This window comes from Perognathus longimembris, chromosome 14 (genome assembly GCF_023159225.1).
Source record: "Perognathus longimembris pacificus isolate PPM17 chromosome 14, ASM2315922v1, whole genome shotgun sequence".
Taxonomy (NCBI): Eukaryota; Metazoa; Chordata; class Mammalia; order Rodentia; family Heteromyidae; genus Perognathus; species Perognathus longimembris.
The window spans coordinates 11,830,391-11,855,774 of record NC_063174.1 but is presented as its reverse complement, the minus strand read 5'-3'; the positions used below and the strand labels follow the sequence as shown (position 1 = coordinate 11,855,774).

Sequence of the window (25,384 nt, the reverse complement as noted above, 5' to 3'; positions counted from 1 at the left end):
AATAAGACAAACATTTTAACTTATATTGTGGAACATTTTTAAATGCTATGATTGCTGTTATTACCAAACCCTCTAAAAAAATATGTAAGGGGAAACATTTTTAGAATATACTTTCCAAGGATGTATTAAATCCAATTACAGAGCTGGGAATGTGGCTTAGCAGTAGAGTGCTTGCCTAGTATGGACAAAGCCCTGGCTGGATTCAATTCCTCAGCATCACATTAACAGAAAAGGCCAGAAGTGGTGCTGTGGCTCAAGAGGTAGAATGTTAGCCTTGAGCAAAAAGAAGCCAGGGACCATGCTCAGGCCCTGAATCCAAGCCCCAGGACTAGCAAAAATAAAATAAAATAAAACAAAAATCCAAATATAGGCTTAGTGTATACCCAAAATTCACAATATGGTTTCAGCTTCAGAACATACAATTATGCATAATGCCATTGAGTTAATCAATATACACTGAGATACCTGGTTATAAGGCAAATATTATTAAATTCTAAGAAATATGTATTCTCAAGAATATAGTTTATGTTAAGAACTAAGAATAAAATTTAAACAAAATAATTCCATCAAGTTAAAATTAAAAATGTATAAATATCACATAGAAAACGAATATAGCTGGGCACTGGTCTCTCACACCTATAATCCTAGCTACTCAGGAGGCTGAGATCTGAGGACCACGGTTCAAAACTAGCCTGGGCAGAAAAGTTCATGATGCGCTTATTTCCTATTAAGTACCAAAAAGCTGGTAGTGGACGTGTAGCTCAAGTAGTAGAGCACCAGCTTTGAATAAATAGCTAAGGGAAAGCCCCAGGCCCTGTGTTCAAGCCACAGTACTAGCACCAAGAAAAAGGAGTAGAAAGAAACAATAGAAGTTACTTTGACAATAAATGAGGACACTAAATAAGATTTAGTGAAATAAATGCAATATCTTTACCAACGCCCCCCCCCCAAAAAAAAATTATGGAAGGGAAAAAGTTTTAGAAAACACTTTCCAAAGATACTTTAAATCCAACTAAAGGCTTGGTGTTTTACAAAATTAACAACATGAGGGGGAAGGATGCAGGAGAGAAGTGAGGGAGGAGATAATAGTGTTCAACAAGAAATGTACTCACTACCTTACATATGTAACTATAACTCCTCTGTACATCAACTTGACACTAAAAGTAAATTTTTAAAAATTAACAATATGGTTTCAGCTCTACCACATACAAATAACTAGTCATAATACTATTGAGTTAATTGATATATATATTGTTATATCTAGTTAACAATCAAGCAAATATGATTAAATTCCAACAAATGGGTATTTAAAATAATATATTTTACATTAAAAACTAAGAATAAACTTTAAACAAATTTGTAAATTATTTCATATTACTTTAAAACGGTGAAAAGGATTTTTTAAGGAATTAAATTTTTCAACACACAAAATGAGAAAAATTTCCAAATACATTATCAACATTATATGGTAAGCAGGGAGCTAATAACAACAACATTTCAAAAGAGAAATATAGAAAATTTCAGAGGAACAAAAATTTAAGCGGCAGTTAATCCAAAAGTTTTTTTAATCAAAACAAGTGATTTAAACTCACTTGTTTTTCTGGATGGCTGGGTGTGATATATAATAGATTATGATATGATATTTCATATCATATCATGTGATGTATATCGTATATCATATCATAGTATCATAAACTGTGCTAAAAATGTGAAGTTATGGTCCTTTATTGATAGCATAGTAGCTTGACAAAGGGTAACACTGTTATAAATTAAAGTTAATGAGAAAATAATTCAACTCTCCCTAAATTCTATGCTAGGTAAGAAAAATATCAAAGAGATCATTAGAAATGGGAAGAAAAGATGTCACATTAGAAATAGAAATCAAAACTAACAAGATAACACTGTGTCTGTGTTTATGGACATACTTCTAACCCTCCATCAGTGGTAATGTAGGAATTGATTCATAGTCAATGTGCATAATCCAAATATTGAAAGGGAAAATCTAAACTATCAATTACCTTCCTAAATGATAAAACCAAACAATGACTTCTTCCAAAGTTTGAAAATTGTCTCTAGGCTATATCAATTCAGACTATGTAAAAAGATGAAAAGAATATCTAACAATAAAGTCAACAAAGGGGGGCTGGGGATATAGCCTAGTGGCAAGAGTGCCTGCCTCGGATACACGAGGCCCTAGGTTCGATTCCCCAGCACCACATATACAGAAAACGGCCAGAAGCGGCGCTATGGCTCAAGTGGCAGAGTGCTAGCCTTGAGTGGGAAGAAGCCAGGGACAGTGCTCAGGCCCTGAGTCCAAGGCCCAGGACTGGCAAAAAAAAAAAAATAAAAAAAAATAAAGTCAACAAAGGAAAAGATCCATGAATGGACATGGCTTGGTAGGACTATAGTCATCTCAGTAGTGACTGTCATTTTTCCTGCCAGTTGACCCTGAAATACGTCCCAAGCCCTACAGGACAAACACATTTACTGAAAGAGTCAGCAGAGCATGTCGTGCTGGCCACCAAACGCTGCACTGTTTCTTAGCTGATATTTAAACATGTTATAGTTTTCAGGAAATGCCAGGTGCATCCCATTTGGCTATGGGCCACCTTTATCTAGACAGCTGTGTGTGTGTGTGTGTGTGTGTGTGTGTGTGTGTGTGTCTGTGTCTGTGTCTGTGTCTGTGTGTCTGTGCCTGTGTCCCTTCTTTTTGCCTTGTGGTACAGGTATCTGTCTTCTTGCAGTGGTCCAAGACACATTTCTATTTTCAATTTCAATAAACTATGCTTTGTGTAATCCTGAACTGATCTATCACTTCAGCCTCCTAATTCCTGTTACTTTGTCATTTGATAATCATACATTGGGAATAGGTTTCTCCAAAGCAATGCGCTATATACTCATATTTCCTCCATAAGTATATATTAAAAACAAAATAAAATATGGTCTTGCTGAATTCAATGTAACTTTAAGGACAACATATCATGCTCAAATAATTCATGAAAGAAAATGCATTTCAGTATTCAAATTCAAACATGTAATATCAATAGGTCACACATGAACATGATTCCAGCCCTTCCTTGGCTGCAGTGAAATTCAGAAGTAAATTGGCCACCTCATTTCGAGCAATAGTCTATAAGAACCAACTTTCTGGTTTGTTATGTTATTACCTAATTATGTTTTGCCCAGATCTTTTTCACTTTTCTAGTAAATGTATTTTAGTATACTGCCTAAAATACTCCGCAAATAAAGTAACTCCAAATATCACTAAAACTTGATGCACAATGATGTTATCACTTACTTATCTTAAGAGGAAAAACTAAGGAGGATAGGAAAGAAGAGGAGAAAAGAAAAGAAGGGGGAAAAGTGGTTTGTTTGGCTTGGGTTTGGGTTTGGAGGATTTCGTGTGCGTGTGTGTGTATATGTGTGTGTGTGTGTTTAATGAATGAATGAAAACAGACCAAAAAGTGAGCAGTAATGGTGGAGAGTGATGGAGAATAAAAATAGATGGCTATGGTTTTCTTCTCTTGATTTTTATAATAATCAAGTATACTATAAAAATAATCACTATATTATAAAATGAGAATATACATACTTTCTCTGAGGGAAGAAAAAGATGAATATGTATGCTTAGTAGTAGTATTTTTAAACATTAGATTAACAAAAAAAAAACCTCTCACTTTCAAGTGCAAGTGTTTTCCAAGGTGGGGTTCTGGTGACTTGCTGCCAGACTGTGTGCGAAGCACAGCAGAAGTCAACAGAAGATTCCAGCAACTGAGGAGAATGACCAGCTGATCCCTGAACATGCAGGCCCACTTATTTTTTCTGTCAGTCTTGAGGCGTGAGTTCAGGGCCTGGACACTGTCCCTGAGCATTTTCACTCAAGGCTAGCACTCTACCACTTTGAGCCATGGTGCCACTTCTGGTTTTCTGGTGGTTAATTGAAGATGAAGAGTCTCACCGACTTTCCTGCCCCAGACTGGCATGGAACAGTGATCCTCAGACCTCAGCCCCCTGGGTAGCTAGGATTACAAGCATGGGGAACCAGCGCCCAGCCTGGTACAACATCTTCCATAAACATCTTATTCATGAGCTACCATCACATAGTTCTAAGAGGACTGAAAATTCATGACTCTTGAAAATGAGGTGAAAGTTACTATGCTAATTAGATTTTCAGGGTCAAGATTTAATCATTAAGCAGATCCTGCAGTAAGCTGACACTAGGTGAATTCGTTCCTGAAAGGGGAGTGTGTTCGGATAACCAAGGCACCCTGGCACCTTAAAGACCACCTTTGAGTTAACATCTGCAGAGAGCATTGAGCAGGTGCTGGGTTTTCAAGAGGCTTCCATGAGACTCCCAGCTGAAAGAGCCACATAAACAAGCATTTGTGCATCCCGGGGATTCCTCCTGACAGTATGATTAACTTCTTGGCTATTGTAAACTTAAGGTATTCATGGAGGACTGATGCAAAAGTATAGTAGTTAGTATGCAAGATGTGCTTGATTTGGTTTCCAAAGAAAACTGCAAGAACATAACTGCAAGGCATGTAACAATATGGTTACTATTGTTAACTGGATTTGTACAGATTTTTGGTGACCTAATAACATCTAAAAATAAATGATGTTCAATTTTAGTCAACTATGATAATAGTAAATAAGCCAGGCACCAGTGATTTACCCCTGGAATCCTAGCTGATCGGAGGCTGAGATGAGAAAATCAGAGTTTAAGGCCAGCCTAGCCAAGAAAAAAAATCCCAAGACCTCTTCTCAATCAATAGCTAGACAGGATGGTGCATGATTGTTGGAAGCAAACATAGTGGATATCTGTCCAGATATGAACCTGGGCAGGGCATGAGACCCTTCATCAAAACTAACTAGTATAAACATGAGCTGAAAGCATTGCAAGATGGTAAAGTACCTGCCTAGCAAGCACAAATACAAACCCCAGTAACCACAAAAGAAGATAATAAAAGAAAAAGTAAGTGAAACTATTATGAAGATCCTGGAAAGTGCCCAGCTGACCTTGGGTCTTAAATATTCGTTCAAATATTCTTTCCAAATGAAAACAGATAAGCTAGTACTAGTGGCTCACACCTATAATCCTAGCCACTCAGGAAGCTAAGATGTGAGAATCAAGATTCAAAGTCAAATAACCCCCTACATTTTTATGTCCAATTAACCAGTAAAAAGCAGGAAGGGGAGATGTGGCCCAAATGGTAGAGTAGTAGCCATGAGCAAAAGAGCCAAGCAAGAGTGTGAGGACTTGAGTTCAAGACTCATTACTGGCACACACACAAAAAAGGAAACAGAATATTCTTCTTGTCTAGCTAAAGTAAATATAATATTTTAAAGAAAAAGTTATAAAGTTATGGCTGTATCTCACACCAATATATAAAATTATAATTTCATGAATAAGATGCATATTTTTGTAGGCAAACATATGATGATGTATCTATATAAGAATTATTTAGACATCAATAATTTATATAGTGTCATCCAGTCATGATTATGACAGTGATGCCTGGCAAATTATAAAACATCTGCCCTGTAAAACTGAATATCTTAGAAATTATACAATTTAATTTATTCAATAATAGCAGCAATAGTAATGCAGAAAACAAATTAAATACATTACCTCATATTTTGGATATAAAACATCTCTTATAACAGATTCTGGAACACCAAATTTGGGTGCGGCTGGATTCCAAAATGACTTCATAGATCCTGGATAAGCAGATACCTTTAAAAATAAAATAAAATAATTAGAAATAAGCCAGGCTTAGGCGCTCATGACTGTATCCCAGCTACTTGGGAGACATAGATCAGGAGATCATGGTTTGAGGCAAACCTAGGGGGAAAAGTTGGCAAAAGTTCATCTGAACCAATAAACCAGGCCTGGTTATACAAACCTGTGGTTCTGGTTATACAGGAAGCAAAAGTAGAAGAATCATAAAACAAGGCCAAGGCCCAGGTCCAGCCAAAAATGAAAAAGAGAGAAACCTTCAAGCTCAAGAAATAGAGTACCTGCTTAGCCACTACAATACCCTGAGTTCAAAACCTCACTACTGCCAAAAGCAATTATTGGAAATAATAATGAATGTCCCCTAAAATAATAATACACTTGCTTTCAGCAAAAAAAAAAAAAAAAAATGTCTTCAGTTGCTGAGAAAAATGGCAATTTCACAGCTTCTGAAAAAAAGTCTAGCAAGGAAAGAGAACATTTCAACATCATCAGATTAGAAACAAGGTAAGATGGGCACTACCAAATGGTGCTAGTGATGTGAGGATATGAGCACCACCCTGGGCACTATATTATTTATTGGGAAGGGTGAAAAATATGTCTAATGAAGTATGAAGTCAGGCCTGAAAAGACCACAATTATAGCAAAATTTTTCCTTGAGTAGGGAGGAAGTGAATTAAAATTTTAAAGAAACATGAGAACTTGTTTAATGATTTATTGGCTTTTGTTTTTTCAAGTACAAAACAAGCTAGGTGTCCATGGCTGATGCCTGTAATCCTAACTAATTAGGAGGTTGATTTCCATCTAGAGTTTCATGGTTGAAAGCCAATGAGGGAAGTGAGGTGTTCTGTGAGACTCTAGCTCTAAAATAATCATCAAAAAGCCAGGATGAAGGTATGGCCCAAGTGGTAGAGTGCCAACAAAGCAAGGCAAGTAAGTGTAAGTCCCTCAGTTCGAAGCCCTAGTAATAGAATAGGTATGAATAGGATTGCATCAAATTAAAATGATTCTACCTGGCAAAAGTAAAAAGATAGCCTACAGAATGGGAGAAGATTTTTGCCAGCTTTATATCAGGAATTCCCTAACATCCAGAATATACAGAAAGCTTTAAAAACAAAACAAAACACTACTAAACCCTTCAAGAATCAACAACCGGTTAATAAATGGGCTGAGACAAATAGAGGCATCTCAGAAGTAGTAGTAAAAATGGCCTAGAGACACATGAAGAAATGTGCAACATCTTTGGCCATAAAGAAAATGTAAATCAAAACAACTCTGAGATTTTGCCGCATCCCAGTTAGAATGGCCATCATCAAAAATACAAATAATAACATCTGCTTGCCTTGATGTGGGCAAAAGAAAATCCTAATAAACTGTTAGGGGGTATGTAAACCTTCTTAACCACTTTGGAAAGCAGAATGGAGGGTTTTCAACAGACTAAACATAGAACTACTCTATGATCCAGCAATGCCATTTCTCTGCATTTATCCAAAAGGTTACAAGTCAGGATACAGTAAAGCCACCAGAACAACCATGTTCATCACAGCACTATTCACCATAGCCAGGGGATGGAATAGCCCAGATGCCCCTCAATGGATGAATGGATCAAGAAAATGCAGTACATATACACATTAGAATTTTACTCATTCACTAGAAATAATGATATTGCATCATTTACAAAGAAATGGATGGACCTGGAAAAAAATTGCACTAAGTGAAGTAAGTCAGGCCCAGAGATACAGGAGTTGCATGTTTTCTTTCACATATAAAAACTAGAATTGGTTTGCAAACCAAGGGTGGTATGCAAGTGGACATAAATATAGTGTTTAAAAGATAGCAGATCTAGAGGAGAACTCCACCAGTGCAATTCCTCAGAAAAGCAAAATCATAGTTCAACAAAATAAACACCAGGAAATAGGTACCTGAAAGGGGTGGGGTAGGGTCAAGGGGGGAAGGGTAGAGGAATGAAGAAAAGAAGGGTGATGGGGAATACAGAAAAAAAAAATTCAATATATATCCTAAAAAATTAAGAAAGGTGAAGAAAAATGTAGGTTGGGAGGGATTGGTGAGAATGCCGGAAGGGATAACACCGATCAAAATACATTGTATTCATACCATGCATCATAGAGAGTCAACTCCCTTGTACAACTACTTAAAAACAATAAAAATATTTTAATGTTAACATTTATGAATTTTTAATAATATATCCCTTTGTGCTAGTAGTTTGGTTTCTGTATTTATTTGTATCTTTAAAATTTTTTCCAAATAAAAATTAATCAGGCTTAGAGTATGGTTTTAGGGAAGTGAACTAATTCTGTATGATACTGAAGTTGTGGCTACATGACACTAAGTGTCAAAATCCATTGAACTTTATAGCACAAAAAGTGAAATTTTAAAATGCAAATATAAAACTATCATTGAAGAGGCCAAGAGGAATCATAAGATGGAATACAAAATTTAACCAACAATCTAGTTGTATTATGAATATGTGGAAACCTCATCGAAGGAAATCAGGAGAGAAGTTGCTGACCGCAGTAACTGATAATGAGTAGAATATATAAAAGTAAAAGACTGTGCATATAATACAGCACTGTGCTTTAGCTGACAAGCTATTCCGAAAGAATATAGGTTAACAATTCTGATAGTTCTATAGATAGAGGCTGGAATTTTAAATCTAAATAAATTAGTAGAGGATAGTAGGAGTCATTCTATCACTGTTTTGATTCAAATATGACATGTCTCCACAGGTTCATATGTTGGAGGCTAGTCCCCCAACCAGTGGTGTTAATGAAGAAGCTGAAGACATTTTAGCAGGTGAGAGCTAGGCCATGAAGGGTATTTTATCCCTTGGGGTCATTTGCCTTGGGGGCATTTTATCCCTGGCTCCTTCCTTCTTTACTCTCAGCTTCCTATCTACCATGAGGAGAAGAGCTTTGCCACACACATATTGCCACCACCATGATTTCTGTCCAAGGGCAGAGATTTCTGTTTAAGTGACCAAGAATCCCTCTGAAACTATGAGTTAAAATAAATCTTTTCTCACACATAGTTTACATCAAGTCATTTGTTACAGTGATGCAAAAGTAACCCATCCACTGTTTGAAAGGAAGTTTAAAGATAAGCCAAGTATGTAATGGATTAGACATGAATAAGCCCATATTTCACATCACATAGGCCTGTATTATCAGCTGATAAAGCCTGGAAGCAGCAATGCCCCAAGAGCAGCAAGTTTGCCTACTACCTTGATCCTGGTTTGTAATTCCATTCTCCAATAAATGGGATGAGAACTCCTTACCAAAAAAAAACAAAAACAAACAAAAAAAATGGCTGGTACTAAGAACACATTAAGTGAGCCTGGAACATTTTGTATTCACAAAACCTAAATGCTAAAAATAAAAATTCACAATGTTAAAATATATCCAAAGGGACAGTAGTTAATTGAAAGAGCTCCCAATGGCCATAAGAATAATAATGTAATACTGGATTTTAACTCAATGCATAACAGAATTAACCATGAGCCATACTCATGTAAATAAGTAACTTAATGAATAGAAAAAATGAACAAATCTTCTGTACAGAAGCAACCTACTAAAGAGATGAAGTATGATACCCCACTTTTTAAGTGTAACCTTAATAGTTATTTTCTTTTCGTTGGGTTTTTTTACCTATCTTTTTTTTTTGAGGGGGGAGGGTAACTGTCTTTTTCTTTTTTGGTGCTGGAGATCAAACCCAGGATGTTTCACTTGCTAGGCAATTGCTTTGCCACTGAGCTACATCCCAGCCCAACAGTTACTTTCTTTTAAAAGTGCAATATAGAAAGAGGTAAAGAAATCTTAAAAGGAAGAAACCCAACACCCCTTATCAGTTGATCAAGCTAATATTAACATTAATAAATCACAGTGAGAGTATAAACCCTGGTTATGAGATGATGAAAACCAGCCCTCTATCTTAGTGGTCTTCCTCCCAAAGTCTCACAAACCAGAAAAACATTGGGTGAGTCTTGTTTGGAAGATATTCTACAAAATACCCCTTTACTTTTCAATTTGTCAAAATCATTAAACACAAGAAAAGTATGACAGATTTCCAGAGTCAAGACAAGGGAGACACAACAACAAAGTGTATTAGGAGATTCTGGATGGAAACCTAGAACAGAAAAATGTAAAAACTAAGGAAATCTGTGTGTAGTGACGAAATTAGTATTAGTGAGTGATAATGTGTCAATATTGGTTGATTAATTTTAACAAAATCAGGGCTGCTAACCCTATTTCCCTAGCTGGCATGAAAGAACAAAATTATATCAGTTTATAGTTCTAGAATCAAGGAGTAGTGAGGGCCATGTCCCCTGGACATTTAAATTCTTTCTTGCCTCCTCCCAGCTTCTTCTATCAGTCACTCAGCAACCCCAGCACTTCCTGGATTGTAACTGCCTCTCCCAGCCTCTGTCTGGATTGTGACATAGCTTTCATCCCCGTGTGCTCTGGATGCTCACAGGACATTTTCCTTTAGAAAGATACCAGTCCTGTTGGGCTCAATACGCTCTCCACATCCAGCATGATCTTTCACAAGATCTTTCATTCCATCTACAAAGTCCTTACTTCAAATGGGGGTCACATTCAGAGTAGCATGGGTTAAAACTTGGAAATACTTTTTGGAGATAATTGTTCAACCTACTCTCTGTTAATAGCAAGAACAAAGTATAGGATAATAGGGAAAATTTCCCTACTACTTTTACATATCATCTGTAAGTCTGAAACTATTCTAATGAATAAATTTTCCCTCAATAAGATAATAACAAAACAATAAAAAGAAAAATAGTTTTGAAAAATAGTTATGAGGCAGAAAAAAGAATCAGGCATTCGTGAAAAGAACTGAAAGAAAATATAGCAATATTTTAACCTAATAGCTGCTTGAAAGCATGGTATTACTGGTAGCACTGTTTCTATTGACTTTTTTTATCTTGACTACCAAAAGTGTAATTTTTCACCCTTATCGTGTAGCAGTCCAAGGTCAAGCGGTTGATACGCGTAGGTCCTAGGAGACCTTGGCTTGTTGACAATCATCTTTGTCCTGTGTGTCCATGTGGACTCTCCCCTATGTGTCTCACTTTCTGTCTTCTAAGGACACATACCATGTCACATTGAAGACAATCCTAGTGGCCTCTGTATTGTGCAAGGCCCTTTCTCCAAATAGAGTCACATTCTGAAGGACTGGGGCAATAGGGCTCATTCATATAAACTCAGATGGAGAGGACTCGGTTTGGCCCATCACACTACACAAGAAAAATAAACTCATGTTACACTCATCTCATAGGAGCGCACGGTGGAGAGGACGTCCGTCCATTTACTGAGCCACTCAGCCAGTAAAGTTTACAGACTGAAATCTAAAATCTTTGACTCGGTTCTAATAGACTTTCCTCCATTCCTCAGCTATTTCTATGATTACCTGTAACCTCAAGAAATCTACAAATTAAATCATCTTGAAAGTATGTGGAAATAAGCTTTTCTCACAAAGAGGAGGGACATAGGGTAGATGGAATGCAGGAGAGAGCTTGGTTTATTTCCTACTGAGGTGGGTTAAAAGAAAAAAAAGGTATTTTATCTCTTCCTCAGTCATGTGAATCAACTATCAAACTAACAGCAATGAAGAGGAACTAATGCAAAGTCCCAGAGTCTTCCTCTCAAACACTGGACAGATTCAGGGGCACTTGTGGAAAAAAAAAAAAAAAAAAACCTACTCCTCTTCTGGCTCTTCATTCTTTCTACCCCCCCATATATGAGGTTTTTTATTGTTTCCACTGCCAAGTTCTATCATTTCCCTGCCTCTCCTCTTGCTCTAGGTTGATTTCCTTTTTTACTAGCATAAATCAGTTATACAAAGTCATTTCACTATGATACTTCCACGTGTGCATATAATGTACTTTGTTCAAATCCATCCCCTGTAGTGCTCCTTCCTACTCCCCCTTTTTTTAACACAACTGGTCAGGGGTATTTTGGGGGGGGGGGATAGTTGGGCGTGTGTGAGTACTGGGGCTTGAGCTCAGGGCCTAGGTGCTGTCCCTAACTTTTTTCCTTCTAGGCTAGCACTTTACTTCTTGAGCCACAGCTTCAGTTCCAGCTTCTTTTGGTGTAAATTGGAGATGAAAATCTCACAGACTTTCCTGCTCTGGCTGGCTGCAAACTGCAATCCTCAGACTTCATCGTCCTACGTAGCTATTGTTACAAACATGAGCCACTGGCATCTGACAAAACAATTGCTTTTATTTTGTTTTGTGCAGTACTGTGTATTGAGCTCAGGGTTTCTTGCTTGCTAAGCAAGCACTTGAACCACATCTCTAGCCTCATTTGGCCTTGATAATTTTCTAAGTAGGCTCTCAGTTCGTGTCTAGATGCTCTGGGCTGCAATCTTCCTACTTGTGCCTTCCAAGTTATTTGGAAATGGCATGTGCTTTGCTACCTTGCCCAGCCATTGTGCTTTCTCTGTAGCTGGGATAACACATGTATACTCTACTGCATCTAGCCACTGGGTGAGGAGTCTCATGGACCTCCTTTTACCAGGCTTTAAAACAGGTTCTTCCAATTTCCTGCTCCCACGTAGCTGAGTAGCTGTCATATAATATCAAACAATTTTAACAGGTTTCAATATTCTAATTTATACATGAATATGAAGGACTTCGATCATATTCACTCCTTTAAACTTTTTATTGACTTTAATAACATTTAGTTGGACTATGCGTCTTCCTCCTAAAAACAATTCTCTGACAGAAGAAAACTGAGCTCAAATGATTGGCAACCTTTAAGCACAACTTTAGCACAATGAACCCTGGACAGTATGATCTTCTACGGAGTGGACATGATGCAAAATTCCTGCAGTAATAGATGAAGACCCAAACACCATACATAAAAATTGACAATATATCTTGAGTACAATTGTGTGAACACCCAGAGCCAGAGAGTCCTGGCTGAAAAAAAATAGGAGCAAACCCCACTCAAATCAGAGGACAAATCTTCCAGAGATCACTTAGAAATTGAGATTTCAGGTATGCAATGCCATATCACATATGATGCAGTAATTCCTCCAGTGTCGTATGCAGATGTATAGCAGCTAAGCAGGCAGAATAGAAGTACAGCCCTACTTATAAGACACAAACCTCAAAAGGCGTGGCTAAACAACAGTACTCAGGAGAGAATTTATTCCATTCAATTAGTAAAGAAACACCAATTGTGTTGAATTAGTTTTCCCTGCCAACCCCAAAAAGTTCTAAGACGACTTCTAGGGAAATGAATAGAAACAACAGTGTTGGTGGCTGCTGGAATTTCACAGGCAAGCCAAGGATATGTAGCAAACTGAATTACTAACTATAAAGCATACTAGTTTAATTTAGTGTTCATCTGCGCCTCCAGAGCCCCTCGGGTTACAATATGTATATTACCATACAGGACAATCACGCAAGCTCAGGCTGATGGACCTAAGGTCAGAGCACTGTGTTCATGGAGGAAGAAAGGCATACATACACATTAATTTCAGTGGTAAGGTCAGTCTCCCATAAATGAAACATAAGGCATAAAACCAGCTTTGAAAATGTAGTCTGAGACCCTGGAAAAGGTTATTTGCCTTTTTCACTGTGTTGACATTTACGCTGATGGCAAAAATATATATGTATTTATGGCAAAATTGACAGTGCTTTCTTCCTGAATCCAGGCAAAATGCTTTTAAAAAGCCCTCTGAGCAGCAGGAAAAAAAATCCTTAATTTTATGAACTCTCAGCTTTTCAGTTCACATCTTTTTTTCCCAGTCAATGTGAAGAATAAGCTGAGCACACGATGCGTCCGTGGCTGCCACTGGACAGTGAAGCTGGAAGAAAAGTGTGCACTGTGCACGTAAGATACTGTGTGGATTAATAAACTGTAATGACTGAGAATGAGATTAGGCTGGGCTGGAGGAGGCCCAAGTGGCTGACCACAAGCTGTGAGTAAGAAAGCTGAGCAAAACACGGAGGATTCAAGCTCAGGTACAGGAATGAATAAATAAATATGAAAAATAAATAATAAATGAGTCAAATAAAAATCAGGTCATGTAGCAAATGTTTTCCTAAAAATGAAAGACAGAAGCCTATCCATTGAAGTCAATCAATGGGGACTGCTTATGCCAAAAAAACTTTGGGGCCTTTTCTGGGCAACAATGATTCCTATGTGTAATCCTACCTACTCGAAAGGCTGAGATCTGGAGAATCTTGATCGAAAGTTAGCCTGAGGAACCTCCATAATGCTTTCCAGAGTGGCTGAACAAGTTTGCATTCCCACCAACAATGAAGTAGGGCTCCCTTTTGGCCATATCCCCTCCAACATTTGTTATTGTTAGTTTTCCTGATAATGGACGGCCAGCAGCCCCACTCTTGGGCATCTACCCAAAAGATTACAAGCAAGAACACACTAAAGCCACCAGCACAACAATGTGCATCACAGCACAATTTATCATTGCTAAAATATGGAACCAACTCAGATGCCCCTCAGTAGACAAGTGGATCAGGAAAATGTGGTACATATACACAATGGAATTTTAGGCCTCTACCAGAAAGAATGACATTGCCCCATTCATAAAGAAATGGGAAAAAAATATACTAAGTGAAGTGAGCCAGACCCAAAGAAACACAGACTCTATGGTTTCCCTCATAGGGAATAATTAGTACAGGTTTAGGCTAGTCACAGCAGAGGATCACAAGAGCCCACTAGCTATACCCTTATGAACACATAAGATGATACTAAGTGAAATGAACTCCATGTTATGAAAATGACTGCTATATCACTGTTGTAATCATTTTCAACATGTTGTGTGAAACTGTAGCGTTTTTGTTGTTGTTCCTCTTGTATCCCCTTCCTGTGGTTGTCCCCGCACTATCACTGTATCTCATCTGAGTACCCTGGATACTGTATATATTGGTATTAGAACTAGGGAAGGGAAAAGGAACATCAAAATCAAGAGACAAAGGGTAAAAAGACAAATGACTCCAAAAGCAACACTTACAAAACCATTTGGTGTAAACCAACTGAACAACTCATGGAGAGTGGGGAGAAATGAGGGAGGAGGTAACAAGTTATACAAGAAATGTACCCACTGCCTTAATGTATGAAACTATAACCCCTCTGTACATCACTTTGACAATAAATAAATAATAATAAAAAAGAAAGTTAGCCTGAGCAGAAAAGCCTACCAGACTTCATCTCCAATTAACTGCAAAAAGCTGAACTGGAAGCATGTTCAAGTGGTAGAGCACAGCAGAGCAAGCATGAGGCCCTGGATTAAAACCTAGTACCAGCAAAATAAATAGATAAATTAATTTTATTTTAATTTCTTCCCATGCGGTCTTGGGGCTTGAACTCAGGACCTGGGCACTGGCCCTGAGCCTTTGTGCTCAAGACTAGAGCTCAGCCACTTGAGCCACAGTTACAGTTTTTCGTTCTTAATTGGAGGTAAGAATCACACAAACTTTCCTGCCCAGGCTGGCTTCAAACCATGATCCTCAGATCTCAGCCTCCTGTGTAGATAAATTTTTAATTAAAATTGAAATTTTTGAACAAAAAATCAGAATTTTGGAAAATGTATGGCCCTCACTATGACCCTTCCTGATTTCCATTGCTAAGACTTCTGCAACACTAATTATAAGTTATTTGTAAAGTATACCAACATTTCAAAAGCTATATAGGTTGATGAACAATATTTTCCAGGTAGTCAATGGTGCTATAAATCCACATAGTAGAAAAAGACTCATTCAATGTCTTAGGCAAATCAATAATTTTAGTGTAATAAGAAATGAAAAAAAGTTATTTATATAATTTCAGATTTCAGTTGCAACAAACTTTTTCACAGTTGTATTCCTCTCTGAACATATTTGTAAACTTTTTTCAAAAGTGTTCCTAAGTACTTACTGAAGCAAGTGTGGGATGGTGGCTTTAAATTTTTCATCAGAAAATTCTAACGTCTGCTATCAATCCATGCATGGACTGGCTTTTTACATTCAAGGTTGAGATTTTCCTAGTTATTAGTCTGATCATTGGTTTAAAAATAAAATCTGGACAGTTAGGGTCTTGTATCATGAGACTCTGGACCTCATGTGAGAACACCACAGGGGAGAGCAGGAGGAGTGGCGCCCTCCTGAGGGTGGGGATGGAATTCCATGTGGTCTCACCTTCAGGGCTGAAAAGGAAGCTTCGTCACAACACTACCTGGATGAAAGTCCAGATTTGTATTAGTCATATTTTAATTATGTGACAAAATACCTGAGGAAAGCAATGTCAGGGAGGACAGATGTGTTTTGCCTCATATTTCAGAGGCTCCTAGGTTAGTTAGATCCATTGTTGTAGGCCTGAAACAAAATGGAACCAGCATGGTAATGACCATGAGGTGGCCAGAGTTGCTCATTTCATGGTGGCCAGGAAGCAAGGAGACAAACAGAACAAGCAGCGGGAACAACATCTATGTACATCTAGGTACAGGGACAGTGTGGCCTCCTTCCATAGTTTTCACTGCCTCTCAATAATTCAGTCAATTATAAATCCATTTATTAAATCAGAGCCTGTATGATCCAGTCATTTCAAAAGCCCTACCTCTGAACATTGTGCACCAAGCCTTTAATGCATGAGCGTGGAGAGGGCATTTTAGAGCCAAGCTACAGCACAGGTCTGTACTCAGCCAGCTTGTCCAAGGTGTTGGTTCCCCTTGGAACGCTTGTGTAAAGGATAGACATGAGGCTTTTATTGGCAAATATGGGAAGCGAGGGTGGCTTTTTCTGTCATATTTGGCTAGAGAAGAGTAATTACCTTTTCTAAAATTTTCATTCTAATGTATTCGCCTGCTTTTTGGCTTGTGATAACACGTTTTCATTGGGGCTTTTTGTCCTTTATCTATGGTGTTTCAGATTATTTGTTGGGTTTTTTCTTTTTAACTTAAGTCTAACATACATGAAGCAAAAGGAAAACTCAGAAATTTTACTCACTTCCATGTCATTCTTTAACTCCTTTAGTTCCTAGCTACTGTGCTTCTTTTCCTCCACTTTTAGAGTCATCCTATGTACTGTTCAGGACTTTTACTAGGCAACAAACTGAATAAGGAAAATGACCATAACCTATCTTGCCCAGAAGTAGCAGTATCCCAACTAACTCTCAAGAAACTGGCACTTAATTAAATTTTGGTGTGTTATTAAAGAAAAATGCCCACAATTATGTAAGCAGCAACTATTGAAAAATTGGTCTTGGGCTGGGAATATGGCTTAGCAGTAGAGTGCTTGCCTTGCACGCATGAAGCCCTGGGTTCAATTCCTCAGCACCACATAAACAGAAAAAGCCAGAGGTGGCGCTGTGGCTCAAGAGGTAGAGTGCTAGCCTTGAGCAAAAAGAAGCCAGGGACAGTGCTCAGGCCCTGAGTTCAAGCCCCATGACTGGCAAAAAGAGAAAGGGAGGGAAGGAGGAAAGGAGGGAGGGAGGAAGGGAAGGAGGGAGGGAGGGAGGGAGGGAAGAAGGGAGGGAGGGAGGGGAGAGAAAGAGAAATTGTTCTTTTCCAACTACCTATCTTATAAGACCAGAAATTTTCTCATATATTTCCTAAAACAACCACAAAATCGAATCCATTAGCAATATCTTCTATGAAGCAAAAAGTAAAGTGAGCCATAGAAGAATAATTAAAGAAACAATCCTAGTTTTCTTACTCTGTTGTTGTATTTAAAAACATAGCCAGCAGGCATAGGGGCTCACGCTTGTAATCCTAGGTGTTTGGGAGGAAGAGGTCAGGAGGATGACAGCAGGAGGAAAGAAATTCGCCTGATCCCACCTGGATCAGAGGGAAAGCCTGGGGCTGGGCTTCGCGCCTGCCACCCCAGGCTACCGAGGAGGGTAAACAGGAACTCAGTCCACACCAGCCTGGAAAAGAAATGCATGATCCTGGCCCCCCAAAATAACTAAAAGCAGAAAACTCAAGAGGTGGAGCACTTGCCTGTTAAACCATAGTAATGTGAAACTCTATTATGTTCATCAATTACACTATTTATGCTAACTCATAAATGATTACTATTATTTTTAATAAATATTTTAGCATTTTCTGTTTTAATTTCTAACATCGTGAATGTCAAAAGGTATACTTTGCATAAATAATTATTGAAGTTCTTAATAATATTTTGGAATGTCAAGAGGATCATAAGCCTCCAAGTTTAAGAATCTTTGAGTTGGAGAAAGCTAATATTAAAGAAAATTCTTACTTCTTCTCCCAGGAGGCTCAGGTGTGATCTTTGAGCATGCCAACTAGGTCTTTGTTCAGGTTCAGCAGATTCCTCTGGTGCTGTTGGAGAAACATCCATATCCTCTTTATTTTCCTCCATCACAGGAATTCCATAGAGCATTCTACAACATGGCACAAACATTTGCTTTTACTATTACTGACAGAGGAAACAAAAGTTTGCTCTCTCTGCATTCTTCTGCTGACATACACATGGTGGCATTTGACATCTCCACATGTGAGGGGAAGGCAAATAATATAAAATGAGAATTAATCCAAAAGCAATTAGTGTTTGGTTCTGCATATATTATAGCAGTAAGACTTATGATAGATACTGTGTCTCACTACATTGAAATCATAACTGCATTCCGCAAACAACTCATTACAAAGGAGATCAACAGCTCTCTGTCATTTTATTTCTAACCTGCTCTTCACTGCAAACTCAATAGAAGTCTAGAAGTCACTTCTTAGACTGTGGCAAAGCACCAACCTAAGCAGAAGGGAAGAATGATAAGGTGCTTTCTCAGATTAGTTTTCCCTTCTTGAACATGGAACCTGTGTTAAAATCTGGTCTTCTGTACATATTTCTTCCAGAAGATTAGATACAGTGTGCTTTTGGAGGAAAACGTGACATTTTCCATCTCCTGAGGATTTGAATGCAGTCAGTACTGAATAAATACTGTTAAATTGGGGCTAAGTAAAACCCATCTCTGTAGCCAAAGCCAGCCCCAGCCCAGCCTCAGCAATGTTACCTAGAAACATGTTAGAAAGTCATTTAGACCCACCCAGACCTAATCAATGAGGACTTGGGGAGAGAGCTCAGCCTTCTAGATTTTAACTAGCACTGCAGTCAGTTCTGACACATTCAGTGTGAGAATGACTGATATAACTCAGACTGTCCATAACCAGTCAAATGATAATAGGCTAAGATGAATGCCAAATCTATAGCTTCCTAGACCCCTCCTTAGGAGATTCTAGTTTTATAAATTTGGAAGACAGCTAGATAATTATTGTACACACCAGATATCAAGGTTGTTCTAGTCAGGCACTGGTGGCTCACGCCTGCAATCCTAGCTACCCAGGAGGCTGAGATCTGAGGATGATAGTTTGAAGCTAGAGCAGGGAGGAAAGACCATGAGACTCTTATCCTCAACAAATTTTAAAAAACAAAAATTAAAAAAAATAACAGAAGTGGTGCTGGGGGTCGAGTCCTTGAGCAAAGGAAGTTAAGGGACAGTGCCCAGGCCATCAGTTCAAACCCTAGGACCAGAACAAGAACAACAAAAACAGATGGTGTTTACCTTCAGAGAAATCTAAAACCCACTGATATATTGAAAAGAATACGCCTTAGAATGAGATTACGGGCCTGGATTCCAGCCCATTCAGCTACTAGCTATGCTATGTTGGTGTTACGGTTTGAACATGGTTTCCACCAGGAAAATGTATGTCTTGCCCTCCACCCAAAATGGCAGTGCTGGGAGTATGGCCTAGGTGAAGGTGTTTGGGTCAAAGGGTTGGCTACCTCAGGAGTAGATCCATGTCTTTCCTGCAGGAAGGTTAGCTATGGTTGGAGGAAGCATGTTCTCCTTTTCTCTCTCTCATGGGCCCTTCCTTGTCCTTCCATTTTCCTACCAAAATGAAGCAGCATGAAATGTCACTGACCAGCTGCAGATGTCCAGTGTACAATGTTCCAGCCTTCAGAAATGTGAGACAGTATGAACCTGTTGCTCTAACACGGTCTCCAATACTGCGTTAGAGCAAAAGAAGGCAGACTAACACAGTCAGATAAAGCCATTTTCCTTTTAATGCTTTTCCAAGCAGTACATGCTCAGTAAGTGATTGATAGCATAATCCCCCAAGCCCACTCCTTTAGGAGCAAAAGCTAAACCTCTCTCTGAGTCAATGTCAGTGTCCCATGAGATCAGAGACTATAAAATGTGTATTTCTTAAACGCTGGTACTGGGGTTTGATCTCAGGGCCTGGGGCACGCTCCCTGAGCTTTTTTCTGCTCTAGGCAGAAAAGGCTAGTGCTCTACCACTTGAGCCACAGCTCCACTTCCAGCTTTTTGGTGGTTCATTGGAGAGAAGAGTTTGTGGATGTTCCTGCTGGTCTGCTTTTGAACCTTGATCCTCAGATCTCAGCCTCCTGAGTAGCTCGGATTATAGGCATGAGCCACTGGAGTCCATCAAAAATGCATTGCTTATTGTAAATTGCTGTGATGAAGTTCAAAAGGCATCTTTCTCTAAGCCCTGAGCACTCTTCTGAGAGTCTCACTGATGTGAGTCTGAGCCGCTGCCAGTGCAGCTCTGTTCTTCCTCTGGCTTTCCCTCCACCACTTTTCTCTTCCAGAGAAGTTGTGCACAGCAGCTTCCTGGGGGTTGTCCTTAGAACAGGTACCTTGCTTCTAAGGGCCCAAGGCCTGAGGAGAGCTTCACAGGATGGAGCCCACAGGGGCTTTTAGGGAACTCACAAAATGTGTACGGGGAAATTCTTAAATGACTCACAAACAAAAATGATAATTAGCACACAATGGACTGTTGCTTTGTACACAGTTTTAAGTGTCCACAGCAAAGCATTGAACTGATATCATAGTGTGCTTTAGGGGGGGGGGGGTCTCAACCAACAGTTTGAAAAACATTAACTTGCAGAGAATGTTGTTTTAAAAGCCAGGACATAGGTCTGGGAGAATTCAGCTAAGTAAGATTTTCTTCTGCATCAAAGGCTTTAAGAATATGTATTCTGTTAAAAGCACAGAATGTAGTCTTAACGAAATAATAAGTCCATAGAAAGATATACATATAAACCACCAGAATTCTTTTTTATCAAATATGATGAGGGAGGGGAAATTGTACTTTTGAGTCATTGTAACTTCACTGTTACATGCAAACAGTGACATCTGGTGGAATGACATTGTTTTACTTTAAAAATCCAGCTTTTACGTGCTGGAGTTAGAGAAACACACATTTCCAAATAAATGCCCTTTTTGGTCTACTATTCAAAAACAAAAATTCACTAGTATGCTGTCTTTCTTAAATCTAACAGGACCTACTGAATATAATTTTTGTCACCTCAGGCTATACATACTTCTAAATACATGTAAGGCATACTAAACAAGCTATTTGTTCAAAGCAAACATAATAGAAACATAACTGGGAGTACTCTGCCACCAGCTGTGATTTGGGGTGCATAATTCTGCCGGAGCCTCCTAATACATAATAGAAAAAATGTAGGGTGGAAGAATGTCAATATATCTTATGACTGACATATGTACTTCTGTGACACAGATTACCAGCTAGACTTCCAAAAGGGCTTAAGTCTGTGGTATAAGAAGTCTGGTGTAACACCTTAGGTAGGCATGCAGCAAGTAATAAGGACAAGTAAGGGGGAAGGCAAGACTAGGTTAGCCTGAGAACTGAGGGGCATGGGCACCTGTGCTGGAAGGGAATAAGCAGCAGAAGACAAAGTATAGTAACACAAATGAAGCATGGCAGACTGAAGTAATGATAATCTACAACTGGCATCAGAAAGGCTTGGCATAGGACAATGGCACATTCTAGTGGGGAGGACAATGAGATTAAAAAAAAAACTGCAATATTCATAGACTGCAATGCTTTCTTTTTTTATTTTTCCACTTTTGTGCTGGTCCTAGGGGTTGAACTCCAGGCCTGGGAGCTATCCCTGTGCATTTTTTGCTCAAGATTAGCGCTCTATTACTTGAACCACAGCTTCATTTCTAGCATTTCTGGTGATTATTTGGAAATGAATCTTCCAGACTTTCCTGCCCAGGTTGGCTTTGAACTGCAATCTTTTTAAATCTCAGACTCCTGAGTAACTAGGAATACAGGCATGAACCATCAGCACTCAGCTGCTTCAGTGCTTTCTGAAGTTACATAATTAAAATCAGCAATTATTGCACAGTGAGCAAACCCAGGTCTTGATTCCAAAACAGAATTTTCAGTTCCAAGGAGGGAACAGACATAACAAGGTAGGATCCCTATCTTACTCTCAGCAGAGGCTCTGGTTCCAAATTTAGGTTGCAAAGGAGCAAAGACAACTACCAATGGTAAGTATTCATCTCTCTAAGTAACCAGAGATTCTACTAGCCTTGCGTAATTTCTGTTTTAAGCAAGGATTGAAAGTAGGAGAATGAGTATTCAGAATAAAAAAAAAAGAAGAGGAAAAAAGTAGAAGGATATAATAGAAAGTACCTTTGGCAGCTGAGTGACTGCATTTGAGTCATAGCTTTTACCAGCTCTGTAAATTTGGACTAGCCACTTAATCACTGCACTTTATTTTTTTTCTTATTATTATTTATTGTCAAAGTGAATCACTGCACTTTCTTAATTTAGGAAGTGGAACAATATTATGAACACCCTGAGCTGTTGTTAGTACTGCATTATGCAAATGCAGTGACCTCCATGAATTCTCAGCCACGAAATTTTTTCTATTTTCTTATTGGAATATCTCTATCCTTTTTGGTGGGTTTGGATACAATCTTGCAAATGGAAGAATCACTGAAACAGTCGGTGGAGGTAAAATTGTCAGATGGCGCCCTGCTCCCCCCCACCCCACACCCCTCCCACACCTCTCAGGATGCCCATGACTATGCTTGGAATGTGGACCTGCCCCTCAGGTTCCACTGCTTCCCAAATGAGCAGCCAAGAAATACTAGAGAAATATATGCCAGAGTTAATCTGGGTAGCCAAAAATGACGCGTCTTCCGTCACAGATGAGCCCACAGAACAATCCAGTGACTTAGTTCCATGGACAGTCTACAGGGGATAAGGAGGAAACAGCATTCAAAGAATTGTAGGTAAACTATGCTCTTGAAAAAGATTTACTATGAGAAACAAAGGTCATCTGGAAAGGTTCTGTCTTCTGGTCTCAAGGAAAAACTTTATGTTTTCATGAAACAGGTAGAATTTCAAACAAAATGAAAGACTGGTAAATTTTTCTTGAGACTATGAAATTAAGACAATTAATACCATGGCAGTATTAACATGAAAACTGTAGTGACTTTCTAAAATTTGTACCTCGGGAAATGTGAGAACTGATGAACACAGATTTGAGAGATGGATACAAGCAAAGAAATGATATAGAGATTAGGTAATGAAGAACCAACACACGGAGAATTGGTATTCCTGAAAGTATACAACAAATGAATAGAATGCAAACATTATTCAAGAGTAGAAAGGAAAAATCCTGAACTGAAGAGATGGTACTATATAAGAAGGCATTTGCATATGCCAGGAAAAGTTCATTAGAAATCTACCCACCTCCAAATATATGTTCAGGAAATTATTTAATTTAAAAGAAAAATCCTGTACAAACTTAAAAGAAATGGAGGTGAAATAGATTACATGAAAATAAAACAGGATAGTCTCAGATTTTTATTTCATTACATTATAAGAAATTATTGGCAAGCAAACAAAAACATGTAGATAAATATTGGCGATTGTTAACAGATTTTTAGGATATAGTAAAGAAACAAAGAAAAGAGGCAGAGATCAGGGCAACGGTCAAGCCAGCCTAGGCAAAAAAGTTCAAGGGGCACAACTCAACAGAGAAACTTGAAGGCATACTTGTCATCCCACCTATATCAGAAAGAACAAATCGATTATCATCCAGGCTAAAAGTAAGACTCTATACAGAGCAAAAAAGGCTGGATGCATTGTTCAAATGGTAGAGTACCTGTCTGAGGACCCAAGTTCAAACCCTAGAGCTACCAAAAGAAAATAAGTTTCAATCATAGTTCTCTATTTCAAATAAACTTAAATATATGTGTATGTATATCTACATATATCTTTACAGTTGTACTAAAATATCTTTAGTTTCTGTCAAAATTAACCAATTACTATACACAGAATCCAGAAAACATTAAAACTATGTAAACTCAAGTATTATTATAATCTGGAGTTAACTATTCATTGCACAGAAAGAAGCAAAAGCCATCAAATGAAAAGGTATTAATTTTGTGCTCACAATTACCTTTCTTTAGAATTCCTTATTAGTGTAGGAAAATTATACATTTCTCCAAATTTGTAAGCTCAGCAGACAGATATATTTTGAAAAGGTTAAGCTATGTTTAGCAAGGTAATCCTCTTGAGAGGGATACTAGCAAATTAAATATTCAGTACTTAAATTAACTTCTTATTTGGTACTTAGGAACAAATTGCTAAGAATTATCATTATCAAATAGACCATTTATTGACTCTCTCTTGGAAAAAGAAAGTGAGATTTACTTGAAGAAAAAAAATTAGAATTGGAAAAAAACAGCATTTTCCCCACTTCACATGATCAATAGAAGCTGTAAGTCCTCAAAAGTATGCTTAGCTTGCAAAGTGCTAAAGAAATGACTCAGAACTGCACAGTCTCAGGGGTTAGGGTTGTAGGTCAGTGGTAGAACACTTGCCTGGCATGCATGAGGCCCAGGGTTCAAGCCACACAGCACTACAAAAATGTAGAATCTCGTATTTCCTACCCCCAATTTTAAGCTTTTAGGGGACATTCCAAAGAATATTATCCTGAACTACTATTTTTATGAGACATACTGAAATAGTTTTGAAATTTCCAAAAATGTTTCCCATATGTTTTGTCAAAAAGTTACCAAACAATGACGTGATGAATTAAAATAAGACTTTCTGAATGCCAGCTTCTAACACCTACAATGCTAATAACTCAAGAGGCTGAGATCTAAAGATCATGGTTCAAAGTTAGCCTGAGCAGACAAATCCAAGAGACTCATATCTCCTTAACAAGCACAAAACAGAACTAGAGGCATGGCTCAAGTAGTTGAGTACTAGCTATGAGGGGAAATGCTGAGGGAAAAAGTAAGGTACCAGCACTGGTACAAAAAATAATTAAACCTTAGATGCATAAAATTATAACTGACACGTGAATCCTCAAAATATATTTTGTCTTAATAAAAAGTAAGTGGTGTGAATTCTTTCTTTTAGGGATTCAAATAAAAGCTTAATGTGACTACTGAACACCAGGAAATCAGGTGAGTTTAAGCCATGAAAGAATTTAAGTAGAATGCTCTGATTTTTACTAAAAATCATGTTGGAGGAAATGGGTTCAGAACATACCATGACAAGTATAGGTCAGTCACTGACAATGCTGTAAGGGCAAGAAAAATGGATCTTTTAAAATATTGTTAAAATTTAATATTGAAGAGGATTTTATTTAGGTTAATATTTTAAGACTCTCTTACCTCTCTCTTTGCTCATCCGTAAACCGATCACTTAAGAAAGATGCCCCAACCTTTCCGAGCATGTTCTTGTGACTCATCTTGTCGGGAGTGTGGAGGACGCGAGAAGCCAGGAACAGCTCAATCGGCAGCTCCTGGGTCGGCATGTTGTTGCACAGATCATGAATGTGAGGAG

General features: G+C 38.2%; 1 protein-coding gene across 1 annotated transcript in view; it reads right to left on the bottom strand.

The window, feature by feature from the left end:
* Ttc6 (tetratricopeptide repeat domain 6) overlaps positions 1-25,384 on the bottom strand; it is a 163,889-nt gene that overhangs the window by 68,730 nt on the left and 69,775 nt on the right. Inside the window, exons 6-8 of the mRNA XM_048361981.1 lie at positions 25,213-25,384; positions 17,982-18,123; positions 5,633-5,737 (exon numbers count right to left, since the gene is read on the bottom strand). The exon at positions 25,213-25,384 is cut by the window's right edge and continues 20 nt beyond it. Of these exons, the coding sequence (XP_048217938.1) occupies positions 5,633-5,737; positions 17,982-18,123; positions 25,213-25,384 (419 nt within the window). The remainder of the gene's footprint in view (positions 1-5,632; positions 5,738-17,981; positions 18,124-25,212) is intronic.